The following is a 15,921-nucleotide window of genomic DNA, read 5'->3' as shown; positions in this document are numbered from 1 at the left end:
GAATGCTTTGAAATCAGGTGGGCAGGACATCCCCTTAGGAAATATTCCCTGGTGTTTAATCCTGTACTGACCCTCAGCCCATTGTTTAAGGACTCACTACACAATATTGTCTCTTTAGCTTTTGTGTTTTCACCTCTTGCTGATCTTTTGCTTTCTAACCTGACTGGACATCACGTTGCTCAGTCTTCCAGTCTGAATCTGCACCCAGTAATACTGCAAAGGACTTTTCCTAAGGTGTAACCAAACGGAAAGAAAATGCTATATTGATTTTTATTGTTGTTGTTGTTGCTTTATTCCTTTATTCTGTTCAGTTTAGCAGAGATGATAATCATCAGGTTCAGAGTCATAATCCTGCCTAGGATATCTGAAGGTGCATAGCTTAAATCACCACTGCCTGGAGTTAACATGAAATGAGGAAAACCCCATTCCTTCTTGGATAATCATAAGCTCATACCTGCATTGTTATGTAGTAAAACTTAACTTTGCTGGAACAATGTCATAGCCAGTGAGGAGCTCAGGGTACTGGCAGTGACACTGGCTCCTGCTCGTGTCTACCCCAAGGTACACTCGTGTTCCCAAACCTGCTGTAGTCTTTACTGCTTTTCCCTCCTCAATGACTTTGACTTCAACCTTGTGTTATTCCCCTAATACCATAATTAATCTGTCATGTGTCATCTGTGATCTGAAGTGCCAGGGAGTGCTTCAGAAATGGTTAGGTATCTGCAGAAACAGAGGGCATAGGGGACAGCCTACCTCCAAGTGTTAGCTGTGTTAGCTGTGAACACCACAGCTCCACAAACCAGACCAATGAACACTCACTGTGTATTTTCTCACTTAAGCAGTGATCACTTAATTAAAGGCAGCTATCAAAGATCAGAGAACTCTGATATCAATGTGCTTGTAGTCCTATTGAAATAAAAGATGTTACCCTTTCTTCTAGCAGCAGTTTCCAGCCCAGGCTGCTCAGTGCTTTTGTGTGTGGTTCCCAGGAGACGTGTGAGCAATGGATTCCCTTAGCCAATGCATGCACGCTTGGCTGTTGTTTATTTACAGGTTCCCTGGAGAATATGCTTATCAAAATGAGTGCAGCCTAGGCAACTGCTGCAAATGGCACCCAGCATCACTTATGCACTGCAGCCTGAGAGCAGAGCTGTGGCAGCAAGGAAAGGGCAGGAAAACACCAAAACCCAGCCCTCTAAGAGCTGGAAACAACCTCTTCCTATCAAAGTACTTAACTGAGGCCTTTCAGAAATTAACTGAAGAATGAGGAAAAGCCCCAGCACAATGAAGTTGTGCTGCTGCATGTGGACGGACAGCTGACGGCATTTCAGTCTAGCACACCCACTCCCTGCTCCCAGGAGCAGTTTAAACACTTTCCTCGTTAAGAGAAATGGTTTAAATATAGGACAGATCTTTCTCCAGAGTTAGTTGACAATTCTCAACTGTTTAACTCCTGTGCTGATTTCCATCATCTCAGGATTTGAGATTCTATGTTCCCTCTCTTCCTCTAACTGGCTCTTTGCTTCCTTTCCTCTCCCACAGGTTTTTGCAGCAAAAGTGCTCAACTTTGTGCTCCCAAACCTCTCACTGGGGTCCATAGATCCAAGTGCAATTTCCCGGAACAAGAAAGAGGTGAGAACCTTAATGCCATTTTAACTCACTGCATAGTTGGTATCTTGTGCCAGTCTTGCCATTTTTCTTTCAGAAAAACCCACAAGTGTTTAGCTAAATCAGGAGGGCAGAATCTGTGCTGGTGCAGAAAGGTGACATATCTCTGAAGCCAGTGGAACTGGCTGCTCACAGAAGGCTGTGGGGAACCAGCTGCTCCCCCCTGCCTTGCACCCACAGCTCTGGGTACCAGACATGGCAGAGAGCTACAGCTGCAGGGGGAAGCATGTGGGAGCCACATCTTTGTCTCTGCTGCACCACCACCACTCATGACAGCAGCAAACCCCAGCTCAGGTAGCAAACACACTGCTAAAGTCAACTTTTCCACCCCTGGTCCTTGCAGTGAAATCATGCAAAACCCCACAGTCCTGGGGATTCGTTTTCCTGCTTCCAAACCAGGATCATATCATGCCAGATGCATTCAAGCAGAGGACAAGAGCATGCTTGAACCAAAGAACTTGTTCCAAGGTCTCCTGGATCATACTCTGACTCTGCTACAGCCTTTCCAAACAAATTATATCTCCATGCTGCACCCAAGAATGATACTTTAGGGAACTGAAGCAACTGTTGTAACAACACAGCTCCAGCCTCACCACTGTGAATGTGCATGGAACTGTCCTGGGTTGAGTTTTTACAGTGTCACAACAGCCTGGGACTGTCTCACTCCCACCCACTGCTGGTGATAACTGTGCCAGCCTGTCCGTGCCATCCCTGCACAAACAGGTGTAGCTGCAAATGAGGGTTTTTCCTTCTCACCACTGTGGGAGGAGAGAAAGGAGATAATCACAAACCATGTCATTATTAAAAGTGAATGAAGGTGCTTAGGGTACTTGGTGCATTTCAGAAAGCACCATTTTTTCTTGAATCATAGAAAATGGCACTCAAGGGTGTCTCAAGAGTTTTGCTGGTGCAAAGTGGTCACTTGTTCCTGCGCTCCCATGCTCACATCTCACTGGCAGATGCTGTAATTTTCCCTGCTGTTCATGCAATGGTTCATACTTTAACTAGGAATTAATAAATTGCCTTTCTCTGGGAGGGCAGCTTGACTAGCATTAGAATTGAAGCTGAAAGGATCAGGGGCAAAGACAGTGCCAGCACCTGTGTGAGTGCATTTGGCCTCAGCACCACCCACATCTTTGGCTCACCTATTCAGAAAACTGGAAAGCAAAGAGTTTCCCAGAATAGCCTCAAGGCTCAGGGTTGTTTCTTGGCACTGCCAGAGGGGTTTTTGTTCCAATGACTTTCAGTTCACTTATCCTTGAATAGAGCATAAGATTTCACTGTGTTGGAGGTGGAAAGATCCAAGGAGCTGAGGAAAAGAAGACAGGACCAGTGTGGAGTGAGATCATGTGCATCCGCTGATGCACCATGTGACATATGCTCCAAAGCACCAGATGAGGCTGCACAAAATCTATGCCTGGGAAGAAGGCTGAACTCCAATCTAGCTGTAGAAACCTGTTCCTAATTGCATTCAGCTGCCATAACTCGTTGCATATAATTCAGAGAAAAGGTTTAAACTAGACAATCGATTCTCTAAAATGGCACAGAGCAAAGTTTTCACATCTACATTTGTATTTAGAGGATAAAAGCAATCAGTGCTTTGGAGGGGAGAGGGATTGGAGAGCTTTATTCCCTACCTGAAGAGTGAGCATGTCTGTGACTTGTGGGTCTTTACCTGCCTCTGCTCTGATTTGTTATGTGACTCCAGAACTCTGCTGCAGCTGCATTTAAAGGATGTTTTCAATTTAAAACATTTAAAGATATTTTAAATACACCTCCAAGAGCCAGAAGATGCAACTGCTGCACTCGATAGCTTTGTAGGAGAAAAGTGATGATGTAGGGACATCCTGAATAATAATAATGCATTTAGGGAAGTGTCAGAGAGCTCCTGAAATTGGCACACAGTACTGACTGAGCACTTCCGTGCTGTGGTGATGGTAGGAGTCACCACAGCAACCACTGGACATAGTTTATCATAATTGCAATTGTGTTGTCTTTCTAACCATGTATTTGCTGCTGCTTGGTCTGTTCTGTGATGCTTCAAGTCTCTAAAGGTTCCTTGGAGCGTTGTTTTGCTCTGCCCTCTCCCTCTCCATGGAGCAAGGGAGAGCCTTTTGCAGTGGATAAAGGTGTAGTTCTGCTTCATCAGAGCCTGCCCATAATGGAGATGTTTTCCAAATGAGACACCCTGTGTGCTGTGCTGCCTTCTCACCTGCACCTGAGCACACAGCTGACATAGCAGCTGGGGGTAGTGATGTAAAGCACTTTCCTGACCCCCTTCAGACACCAGGGTTTGAGGGCCCAGGCACTTACTGAAGACAAGACAGCATTTTGGTCCTGTGCCTGCCTCTAAGCACACCCCACCCTCCTTTTGGATTCAAGACATTCAAATTTAAAGCACACAATGTGCTGGAAACATCCATTATTTATATCTTACACATACTCTCCTGCCAGACCAGCTTTCTATTCACTAGAAATATTTTTGGGACAACATCCAAGAATTTCCTAATGAGTTTGTGTTCCCAGAAAGCTGTCTTCAGGCTATGGGGACTGAAATATGGAATGATGCAGAGATGTTTGTTTGATGTTTGCTGTACCAAACACAAGAGAGAAAAAAGAGAGCAAGAAGCAACCTTAAAAACCAGTCCTGATATTCCAAAGAGGAATGACATCACAGTGACAGGAGCCTCTTTACCCCTGTAATCTTTGTTAGCTGCTGTTGATTTAGTGGAATGGTCCCTCTGATTCAAGCCTTGTTCCTGCCAAGCCCACATGGGATGGGGCTGCAAGAGGAGATGCATACCTCAAAACAGGTCAATGCAATGCAGCAACCTGATGGTTGCTTCTGTATTGGAATTACATAAAGATAAAAACAGCTGTTGTGAGGGACCCTGGAGAGCCTTTGCCTGGCAGTGTCTGGAGCAGTCTCAGGCTCTCCTGGGATCACCTTCTGTTCTTGCCCCTATCTCAGAGCTTGGTGCAGCAACAACAGTTCTGGGCTTGCAGGGTTTGCAGATTGTAGCCTGCAAAACATGAAGCCCATTCCCTTCTTTCCTCCTTCCCCAGAGAGCTGCTGCTTGGCACTCACCCCATCACTGAGCATTAGTCTGACAAGGATTCCTGTTCACTGACTATGAACAGGATACTGCCCCTGCACTCCTGATCATTTTGGGCTGGGACTGGATTTGGTCTTTTTTTTTTTTTCTCCTGCCATCCACTACACAAAAATATTTGTTGGCTGCTCAGTAGCTAAAAAATCCCCATTCTTTCAGACAACAAGAGAAAGAAGAAACCCTTCAGGTCATTCTTGTAGCATTTATGGGGCTGGGGACGAGGTCAGCTCACATGAATTCATCAACACTCTTTTACTCCATGGGAAGGGACCTTCTGTCAGTCCATCCACCTATCCCTCCTGAATCCCTGCTGCAAAATCTCTTATTTATTACACTCAATTAAAAAAACCCAACCAAACAAACCCACCAGACTAAAAAATATTAAAACCATTTCAAAACTCTTTTGCTTTAGCACAGCACTGTGACATAGGTCCAGATTAGGTTGAAGCCAGTTGCTAAGTAGCCAATGCACACTTTTTTTTCTCAAAAAGCTGATGAGGGTCCCCATGTTTGGCTGAGCATACCAGGGTGGACCCAGCTGCCAACAGGAGAGTGAGCTGCACCCCACCAGGCCCTTGGTGTTCTGAAAGTCAAAGCTGAACATCTTCCATGAGCACATTCACAAGGGAACAATTTCTTCTAAACACAGGCAGCTTCTTGCCCTGTTTTGAAGACTTTGGAGAGCAGGGAAGGTGCAGCTGAAGAGTGCAGGGGATAAAAGATGCAGATGGAGATTTCTGCACCAACAAGCTGGTTGGGCACTGGGATGGTCCATGCAGAGCCAAAAGGGCTGTGAGCTGCTCAGTCTCTGCTTCCCAGGGCCATTAGCAAGAGCAGAGGATGCTTACCATGTCCCCGTGTCTTAACCACAGTCTCATCTTTGCAGTTGCCTCTTACAAGCAGTTTTCCAGACCTTCAGCAAGCACATACTTTTTTGAAAGGGAGATGCTGTGTGTAATATCCTAATATGATGAGCTGTGATGATTATCTTTGTCTCCCTGCCAAAAATTACCCCTCACTTCAAAGCAGACATAATCTTGCAGAGACCAAAATACAACAATAGCCTTAATCAAATCCTAGAAGCATCCACCACTTCCAAGGATCCCTAAGTGGGTTCTCTGACTTGAATTTTTCAGTCCAACACAAAGTGGCTGTACAGCTGACCTTCCCTGTGTGGGGGCCTGAATACATGTTGTACTGTGAGATCAGTGTGTGTCTGGGTTACTCCAAACGAGCTGCAGCTGCAGGGTCCTTAGTTGGGCAACAGCTGTGGCTCGTGAGGGTAACTGAGATAAATAGGGGTGGGTCGAGAGCCCAGGAGGAGCCCCTGTGAAGATTGCTGCAGAGAAAGGAGAAGAGCCTGAGAGCTGGGACTGCAGCGAAGATTACAACAATTGGTGACCCCGTGGGAAGACGAACATGCAGCCAAACATCGAGAGAGAGAAGGTATGGAATCCCCCAGACAGCTGAGAGCTGTGGCAGCCGAGAGCTGGGACTATGGAATAGCAGCCAGTGAGCTGGGACTTTGGAATATCAGCCTGAGAGCTGGGACTTTGGAGTAGCAGCCAGAGAGCTGGGACTATAAAAGATAGGACAGCCGAGAGCTGTGGCAGCCTGAGAGCTGGGACTGTAGAACATAATATGGCCTTTGAATTAAGGAGCTGTAGCAGCAGAAAGCTGCAAGAATATGGCCTTTAAGGAAAAGAGCCTTGGAACATCTAAAGACAGCCGAGAGCTGTGGCAGCCTGAGAGCTGGAACTGTATGTGTATTGTAATTGCATAATTGTTAAAAGAAAAGGGGGAAATGTGGGGGCCTGAATACATGTTGTACTGTGAGAACAGTGTGTGTCTGGGTTACTCCAAACGAGCTGCAGCTGCAGGGTCCTTAGTTGGGCAACAGCTGTGGCTCGTGAGGGTAACTGAGATAAATAGGGGTGGGTCGAGAGCCCAAGAGGAGCCCCTGAGAAGATTGCTGCAGAGAAAGGAGAAGAGCCTGAGAGCTGGGACTGCAGCGAAGATTACAACAATTGGTGACCCCGTGGGAAGACGAACATGCAGCCAAACATCGAGAGAGAGAAGGTATGGAATCCCCCAGACAGCTGAGAGCTGTGGCAGCCGAGAGCTGGGACTATGGAATAGCAGCCAGTGAGCTGGGACTTTGGAATATCAGCCTGAGAGCTGGGACTTTGGAGTAGCAGCCAGAGAGCTGGGACTATAAAAGATAGGACAGCCGAGAGCTGTGGCAGCCTGAGAGCTGGGACTGTAGAACATAATATGGCCTTTGAATTAAGGAGCTGTAGCAGCAGAAAGCTGCAAGAATATGGCCTTTAAGGAAAAGAGCCTTGGAACATCTAAAGACAGCCGAGAGCTGTGGCAGCCTGAGAGCTGGAACTGTATGTGTATTGTAATTGCATAATTGTTAAAAGAAAAGGGGGAAATGTGGGGGCCTGAATACATGTTGTACTGTGAGATCAGTGTGTGTCTGGGTTACTCCAAACGAGCTGCAGCTGCAGGGTCCTTAGTTGGGCAACAGCTGTGGCTCGTGAGGGTAACTGAGATAAATAGGGGTGGGTCGAGAGCCCAGGAGGAGCCCCTGTGAAGATTGCTGCAGAGAAAGGAGAAGAGCCTGAGAGCTGGGACTGCAGCGAAGATTACAACAATTGGTGACCCCGTGGGAAGACGAACATGCAGCCAAACATCGAGAGAGAGAAGGTATGGAATCCCCCAGACAGCTGAGAGCTGTGGCAGCCGAGAGCTGGGACTATGGAATAGCAGCCAGTGAGCTGGGACTTTGGAATATCAGCCTGAGAGCTGGGACTTTGGAGTAGCAGCCAGAGAGCTGGGACTATAAAAGATAGGACAGCCGAGAGCTGTGGCAGCCTGAGAGCTGGGACTGTAGAACATAATATGGCCTTTGAATTAAGGAGCTGTAGCAGCAGAAAGCTGCAAGAATATGGCCTTTAAGGAAAAGAGCCTTGGAACATCTAAAGACAGCCGAGAGCTGTGGCAGCCTGAGAGCTGGAACTGTATGTGTATTGTAATTGCATAATTGTTAAAAGAAAAGGGGGAAATGTGGGGGCCTGAATACATGTTGTACTGTGAGAACAGTGTGTGTCTGGGTTACTCCAAACGAGCTGCAGCTGCAGGGTCCTTAGTTGGGCAACAGCTGTGGCTCGTGAGGGTAACTGAGATAAATAGGGGTGGGTCGAGAGCCCAAGAGGAGCCCCTGAGAAGATTGCTGCAGAGAAAGGAGAAGAGCCTGAGAGCTGGGACTGCAGCAAAGATTACAACAACTGGTGACCCCGAGTGAAGACGAACGTGCAGCCGAACATCGAGAGAGAAAAGGTACGGAATCCCCCGGACAGCCGAGAGCTGTGGCAGCCAGAGAGCTGGGACACTAGAAATGTAACAACAAGAAGTGGTCATCAAAAGAAGGTATGGAATTCCCCGGACAGCCGAGAGCTGTGGCAGCCTGAGAGCTGGGACTTTGGAATAGCAGCCTGAGAGCTGGGACTTTGGAATGGCAGCCTGAGAGCTGGGACTGTGTGTATATTATAATTGTTAAAAGAAAAGGGGGAAATGTGGGGGCCTGAATACATGTTGTACTGTGAGATCAGTGTGTGTCTGGGTTACTCCAAACGAGCTGCAGCTGCAGGGTCCTTAGTTGGGCAACAGCTGTGGCTCGTGAGGGTAACTGAGATAAATAGGGGTGGGTCGAGAGCCCAGGAGGAGCCCCTGTGAAGATTGCTGCAGAGAAAGGAGAAGAGCCTGAGAGCTGGGACTGCAGCGAAGATTACAACATCCCTGGACCATCCTCAGTACTGTGGGCTGGCTCTGAGTGGTGTCAGCCACTGATAGTCCCAAATTTCCCCCCACATCTTTCTCTTGCTGCATGTTGGGATAGGAACCATGGATTCAAGCAGTTGGAGGTGGGGGGACTGGAAGGAAGAAAATTATGGGGAAAGACTTGTGAGCATCAGGGTGCCTCACTGCCACCTCCATTTCCAGCGTTTTGTGCTCCAGCACATTTGAGATGACAACAGGAGAAAGTGGCTTCAAACCCTCTGGCAAATGAATGCATCCAGGTGGATGCATTCCCACTATGCATTCCCACCATCCCCACCATGTTCTGCCACCCTGAGAATCTCATCTCACAGGGAACTGAAGACAGAATCCACCCCAAAACCTTTCTGTCCTACAGTGCCTGCCTGTGCTACCCCTACCTTAGCCCCTACAAATGGCTAAGTGTCCTTGGGTGGCCTCTTGGGTCACCTCCCACCCATGGTCCCCTCAGGGCAGGCACAGGCAGAAGCAAAAGCACCTCAAGTTAAAGCCTTCAAGGTAGAATTTGAACAGACCCCAGTGCCTGTGAGGAGAGGAGGAGACTGTTTTCAGCTAACCTATAAATAACCATCATTTCTATAAACATCTGCCAGGGTTGGGAGAAAGTGGAGGCTGTGCCAGAGACCAGCCCATAATCAAAGCATTCTGGCAAATATTGCAATAGTGGGGTCTGTGTGGGCCGTCTCTACATACAGTATACAAATATTTACTGTAGATTTGCCTGCTGCAGTAACTACTCCATCCTAGCAACTTTCTGTACCAGCTCTTGAGCATTTTTATCCCCTCACAATCTGGCTGAGCAAGTTGTTGACTACTTTTTTTTGCCTACCACCTAATGCCATCATTTGCTGCCTTGTCTGTCACGCTTTGCAGCCAGAGATGAGCCTTTGGCTTTGCAGTCACCTCTGTCAGCTGTCTGGAGGTGTAGGTCGTGGTCACCACCCCCAGACAGGGAAATAGAACATTTGAGCCCTCAGCAGACTCAATTGGCCTGGAGAACATTAGCTTTCAAATAAAACACTTTGAAGAAGAGATATCTCTGTAGAAGAGATATCACATTGGAATGACAGAAGGGCACAGCAGAAGAGAAGAATGCAGGCAGGAGCCCCTGTGGGAATGGTCTTTGTCCAACACTGGTTGTTTCCCTGCAGGAGCTCCTGTCAAAGAGCTCTGACTTGAATATTTTCTAGTGATGTAAGAGGGAAACATGCAGCAAAGATCATGTCAGGTAGTGTGAGTGATGCTGGTAAACCACAGTACCTCAGCCTTGACTCTGATGGCCGGATGTCCTGAGAGAGTGGGGAATGACTGGCAAGCCAAGGGAAGACTCGTCACTGCCAGCCTGACCTGCTTTTTCTCTTATGCATGAAATACTGCTAATCTCAAACCACGTCTTTCTCCCTGCCAGATGGAGTCGTACACATCTGATCCCCTGGTGCACCACGGCGGCATGAAGGTGTCCTTTGTCATCCAGCTGATGAACGCCATCGCCAGAATCGAGCGCGCACTGCCCAAGCTGACCCTGCCCATCCTGGTGCTACACGGCTCCTCCGACAAGCTCTGCGACATCAGGGGCTCCTACCTGCTCATGGACACCGTGCAGAGCCAGGACAAAACACTCAAGGTCATCCTGCTTTCTTGGTGGTTGGGAGATTGTGCTGTCAGTGAGCATGAGTGGCTGTGAGGGGTGGGAGCTGCTGGCCTCCAGAGAGATGGAGGCAAACAGAGCTGGTGCATGGGGGAGGCTGGGCAGGTGGACAGCCCCTTTCACCAGCCCAAGCTCAGCCCTCCCTGGGCTCAGTGTGGTGGCCTTTCACCAGCTACAGCCTGCCTGGGGGTAGAGGATGGTGGCTGCATGACTAAAGGGTGTTTTGGACATGAAGCATTTAATTATCCAACCCAAACTTCTGTCATTCGTATCAATAAATCCCCCCGCTAGCAAGCCACCCGTCACTCCAAGCACTACCCCCTGAACCTGACCATGAACTTAAGCTTCTTTGACCAATTTTCAGCCCATCCTTCCTAGGAATCCTACTAATCCTGATCTCAATAACATTCCCAGCTCTCCTACTACCATCCCTAGACAATCAATGAATTGCTAATCGACTCTCAACCCTTCAACTATGATTTATTAATCTAGTTACAAAACAACTAATAATGCCCCTGGACAAAAAAGGACACAAATGAGCCCTAATTTTAACATCCCTCATAATCTTCCTCCTACTCATTAACCTTTTAGGGCTGCTACCCTACACATTCACCCCAACCACCCAACTATCTACAAACCTGGCCCTAGCCTTCCCTCTTGGTGTAGAAGTAGAGCAAGTGTTTGAGCAGGTAAAGCGTTGACCCAAAAAGCTCTTCTGAACAATGCCAACTGTGTGAGCACCAGCCTTACCTCATGTCCCAGCGTGTAAAGGTGCAGGAAGGTCTTTCCAAAATGCTGGACAACAAAAGCCACTTCACATCTGCTCATTTCAAGAGAACCACAGCTGATTAACCAATTGTTAGCACATGAATAAACCTGAAAGAAAAGGGAGGGAGACCAAGGGAAAGCTTTTGTCATAGGAAAAATAACTGGATAGTCTGAGCATAAAAGGAGTAAAATTGCACAAGGCATGATGGGAACATCCCCCATTGTCCTTTACATTCCAAGGGCATGATAAGTATTTCCTCCGCCTTAGTGGAATGGGGCTGGGACATGCATTATGTTCCTAAAGGGCAGCAGGGTGCTCTGGTACCCACAGATGTCAGGCAGGCAGCAATGTCAACACCCTCCTGCTTGTAGAGGGCCAGCACTACCAGTGGCATCTCCTTGATTTCATAACCTGCTACATCTTGGAAAAAACCTGACAAGTTGTGGGCAGGAGGTGTTGGACCTGTGGGTGTTGATGAGAGGGGACTGAAGGCTGTTTTGTTCATGCAGATTTATTTTTTTCTGTGCTGATCTGTACTTCTCCCTGGTTGCAGGTGTATGAGGAAGCCTATCATGCCCTCCACAAAGAGCTGCCTGAGGTCTCTACCTCTGTCTTCACAGAAATACTGACATGGATTGGCCAGAAGGTCTCAGCAGCTGGGGAAACCAGCCATACCTAAGAGCAATCGCATTTGCAGCTCTTACTGGGGTTTTCTAGGAATAGATGTTTTTCTTACTAGAAATCTCTTGGGAAAAGATCTAACATGGAGGGATTCTTGGAATATTTTATCACACACAGCTTAAGGGAGGGTGGGGGGGAGAGGCACTGGGTGGGGCATTATTTGCTGATGTAAATGGCCACTGCCCTAACTTGGAGAAGAGTTGATAGCTGTGGGATGCCCCTCACCCATCAAACTTTCTCCACAGCTTCCCCTTCTCTGCTTTCGCTGTGGTGACTGGGGTGTGTTTATACTGCAATAATTATTGGTATGTAAAAGAAATCAGTATCTTCCACTTCATGGTTTTGATGCCAGGTGCGTCCCTTGTCCCCACCATCCAGCACCTTAAAAACCCTGGTCCTTGAGAGGAGAGCACTAACAAAGGTGCTGGGTGATGAGGAGAGGCTGAAGATGGAGCTGACAGCTCCCTGAAGGTGAAAGGCTGATTTTCAAGATCAGACCCCTTTGGATACTACCTTTTTAATCAGACCAGGCCAGGGGATGGAAATGCCTCCCCCACCACCCTGCACATCCTCTGCGAGTTTGCACTTGGGGAAAGCATGTTGAACAGTGCTTTGATTTTCATCATCCAGGCAGGATCCCAGAGGGAAGAGCAGGAATGTGGAATCAAACCCACTTAGCACATTCAATTCCCCTGCTTTTCCCCATGTCAAACCCCATCTCCTCTGCAAGATTAACTATTCTGTAAATATCCCTAGGGTCAGGGGTTTTTTCCTTCTCTCTTCTTTTTTTTTTTTTTAACTCTCCTTTCTTTTTTCCTTTTGGAATTAACCACTTGTGCTACTGAAAATGAAAAAGCAAAGTCAAAGTTATAAGAGAATATAGTAATATAATATATGATATAGAGGTGGCTGGAAGCTGGGAAAGAAATGGGAGGAGAGCAAAGGAGGAGTTAATCATTCCTTCTCTTGGCAAGGAACAATGTTGTCCTACCAGGATCCGGTCCTTTCACCATAACTTTACAGTCATAATCTGTTGTTTTCCTTCATCAGTTGGAAAATGTCCTGAAAATAATGCTAGAGAGAAGTGCAGAGCATCTGGTGGCTGGGGAGTAGCAGTGGGTGTCCTCATGGTCCACTGGTTTAGCAGGAGCCCCCACAGCATGAGCAGAGATCCTGTCCAAGGCCATCCCAGCCTCCTGCCAGTCAGCACTGGGGTGGATCACTGAGCTCAGCCCCTCAGGACATGTGGGGACTGAAGGCAGAATGAGGACTGTGATCATCCATCCATCCATCCCACCTGTACCTTGTGCACTGGGCATCCACAGACCCTGCTGAACGAGCTGCTCTGGAGGAGCCTGTGGACAGGTAAGGCAAATTCTTGAGGTGCCTGAGTCTCTGCTAGCAGCAGGGTGAGAGGAGAGAGTTTAGACCCTGGATGAGAGCAGAGCCATTGTAGTGGCACAGTGAAAGCTGCACAGTGATGGCAGAGTGGCTGTGCAGGCCGATTTATCCAGTGTGATGGCCGCAGCATGAATATACTTCTTGGCACTATCCAAAGGGAAGGGGTTTAACCTGCACCTCTCCCTCTGCTTTTGCAGAAGAGAATGCAAATGTTGCACTATGAGAGAGTGGGGCATCTCCCCCAGGGACACACCAGCCCTTACTGCCTTCCCTGGCAGCAGCAAGAAGCACCAAGCACTGTGCCTTGAGCTGCTGCCCCAGGGCTGGATCCCTCCTTTGACAGTCAGGGGGGCACCCACCTCTTCTCCCTTTGGAAGCAGTTCTAGCAAGGTTCAGGAAAGGACCTCGGTGCAATAACAGTCAGAATCAGGGCTCAGTCCCATTCAGTCCCAGCAGCACGGATGGATGAAAGACGTGTGGATGCAGGTTGTATCCTTGTAGTTGCCCTAAGGGGCCCAAGTCAGGGAAGCTCTTTTATACAGGTTGATCCAGGCACTTTGGCATTTGTATTTTCTTGCCTCTAAAGAGAGGAAAGAGCTGTAGTTCTCCCAGCAAGGTTAGCTTTTAATTGAAATATTATTCCAGTGCAATCGGCTGTTCCCAGCAGCCCCTGCAAAACCTCTGGTGACACTTACTCTGGGAAAGAGCAATGAGCAGGGCACCTGCTTTCCCTCTTCCAGCAGCCTGGCTTGAGGCAACTTCTGCTGCCTGAGCAAGCTCCCTCCTGGCCAGATGCTGCTGGAGAAAGACTGCAAGAAGAGAAACACTCCAGCAGTGATAAATCTCACCTGCTCCTTCAGCTGGAAGGGGAAACAAGTGGGTGTGATCCAGAGGTGACAGACGTTGCGGGGGTAGTAGCAAGATGATGATTTAAGGATAGGATTTTTGAAAGCACTTTTCTTGAGGAAGTCAGGAGGAGTAAATCAATGCCCACAATTTTTACATCCCTTCCAAAGTGACAAGCACTTTGCAGGAGGGGAGAGGGAAGTGACCCTTCAGCAGAAGGGTCAGAGCCCCTCTGCTCCCTCCAACCTGGCTTCAGGCAGAGGAACTTTCATTGTCAGTGCCTTTGCTAAAACGTGTCCTTTCACCCAAGAAACATCTGCAGCTGAACAGAAATAAAAGGAAACCAATTACATTGGTCTGGGGAAGACTTGTCTTTCAGTCTATAGCTCAACTCAGCAGTGGCACACAGCCTGGGGAGGCTGTTTGAAAAAAAGGTTTACACACAAAACCTACAAAGAACAGCAACAACAACAACAAAAAAAAGCCAAATGACCCTAAAGCCATGGCACAGCAGCAGGTATTGCCACCCTCAGCCAGTTTTCTGGAGAGTTACCTTCTGAGCAATTAACACAGGGAAACCTATCCAAAAGAAGCCGACACTGCCTGCGCTGACCCCACAGACCCCGGGCTGGCTGCTGAGCAGAGGGGCCACAGCCCCTTGGCAGGTGGGGAAATGAGTGCAGAGGGAAGGAGCCAGGAACAAACCAGCCTGGGCCAGGTGAGACAGCGATCTGCACATTCCAGCTCTCTCTGCTGTTGCTGATCCCTTTCCCTGCCTGTAAGCTCCTTTATACTGACCTAGTTAGGTTTCACCAAGCCCCGGAGGAATTCTTCCTTGGCTGACCAGATTAGCAATGAGCAGAGCAGCTGCTGAGGGAAATGTAATTACACTCTGTTTCCAGCTGGCAGGTACCACTTGCAGGGAGCACAGCCAGCCTTAAGAAAGTTGCTGTGCAGAGCTGCACCAGAGACTGCTCTGCCTTGGAGAACAGGTGGCACCCGTGACTGAGCAATAGCAACGTGTAACCACTGTCTATCTCACCACCTGTAGCACTGAGAGGCCATTTCCCACTGCCTAACCCACCCTGTTTTCTATTTAGCCTGTCCTTTTTATACCACTCACCTTAGCACACTGCCAGCACAAACCCCTTGGGATCACGTTTCCTTTTACAAGTAATTCCTGAGGTTGTCTCTCTTGTTCTGTTGTGTTCCAGTTCAATAAAATACATTATATATATATATATATATATACATATATAAAAACATATATACATACACATGTATTTTCAGTGGAAAAACCATATACAAGTTTAGGATTCTTAAAGGAATACAATGTATATTGCAACTAATAATAAAGTTATGTTTTCTGAACAGAGTGTGTCTGAGGGTGTCATTGGTGACCACTCCAAAGTGTTTCCCACAGCCCAGACTAAACAACAGTGTGGAGCTGTTGGAGGATAGGCAGTATCAGGCAAACTCCGCCTGCTTCAGCAGCTGGCTCCCATGCTTTTAGAAACCCATTAAAATGTGATGTTGGTCCTGAACTAAACCCAATTCCAACAGGAAGCATCTGCACTGTGGCCAGGAGTAACTGCTGATTAAATCCTACATTTTGACCCCAGCTGTGCTGCAGATCAGGCTGGGGAGTGGCTCTGATGCTCTCAGCTCCCAGGCAGTGCCCAGATGCTGTAAGAGTTACCGGTCCATGCAGAGGCAGGGTTGGTGCTGTCAGAGTGCCCCCCTGCCCTGAGAGTGAGGCTGGGCCAAAGAGCAGCCTCAAGGTCCCCTCCTGCTCTCCCCTCTATTCACATTTCAGGACAATTCACTTTGTAAGGCTCCCCAGCCACTCACACTCCAAACCCTGTGACAGCTGCTGCAGCAGGGCACAGGACAGGCTGCTCCCATGCCAGCCCTCTGGCCAGAGCCATCAGCAGCACCAGACCCAACCTGCA

The 15,921-nt window shown here is 48.1% G+C and overlaps 1 protein-coding gene across 2 annotated transcripts in view; it reads left to right on the top strand.

The window, feature by feature from the left end:
* MGLL (monoglyceride lipase) overlaps positions 1–15,340 on the top strand; it is a 105,389-nt gene extending 90,049 nt beyond the window's left edge. For both annotated transcript variants that reach the window (XM_074549789.1, XM_005485405.4), the window contains 3 exons: positions 1,543–1,632; positions 10,033–10,248; positions 11,595–15,340. In XM_074549789.1, the coding sequence (XP_074405890.1) occupies positions 1,543–1,632; positions 10,033–10,248; positions 11,595–11,720 (432 nt within the window). In that variant the 3' untranslated portion in view covers positions 11,721–15,340. The remainder of the gene's footprint in view (positions 1–1,542; positions 1,633–10,032; positions 10,249–11,594) is intronic.
* Positions 15,341–15,921: the final 581 nt, after the last annotated feature.

This window comes from Zonotrichia albicollis, chromosome 12, assembly GCF_047830755.1.
Source record: "Zonotrichia albicollis isolate bZonAlb1 chromosome 12, bZonAlb1.hap1, whole genome shotgun sequence".
In the NCBI taxonomy this organism is placed as follows: domain Eukaryota; kingdom Metazoa; phylum Chordata; class Aves; order Passeriformes; family Passerellidae; genus Zonotrichia; species Zonotrichia albicollis.
The sequence above is the reverse complement of the archived record's forward strand: the minus strand, read 5'-3'. Positions and strand labels throughout refer to the sequence as shown.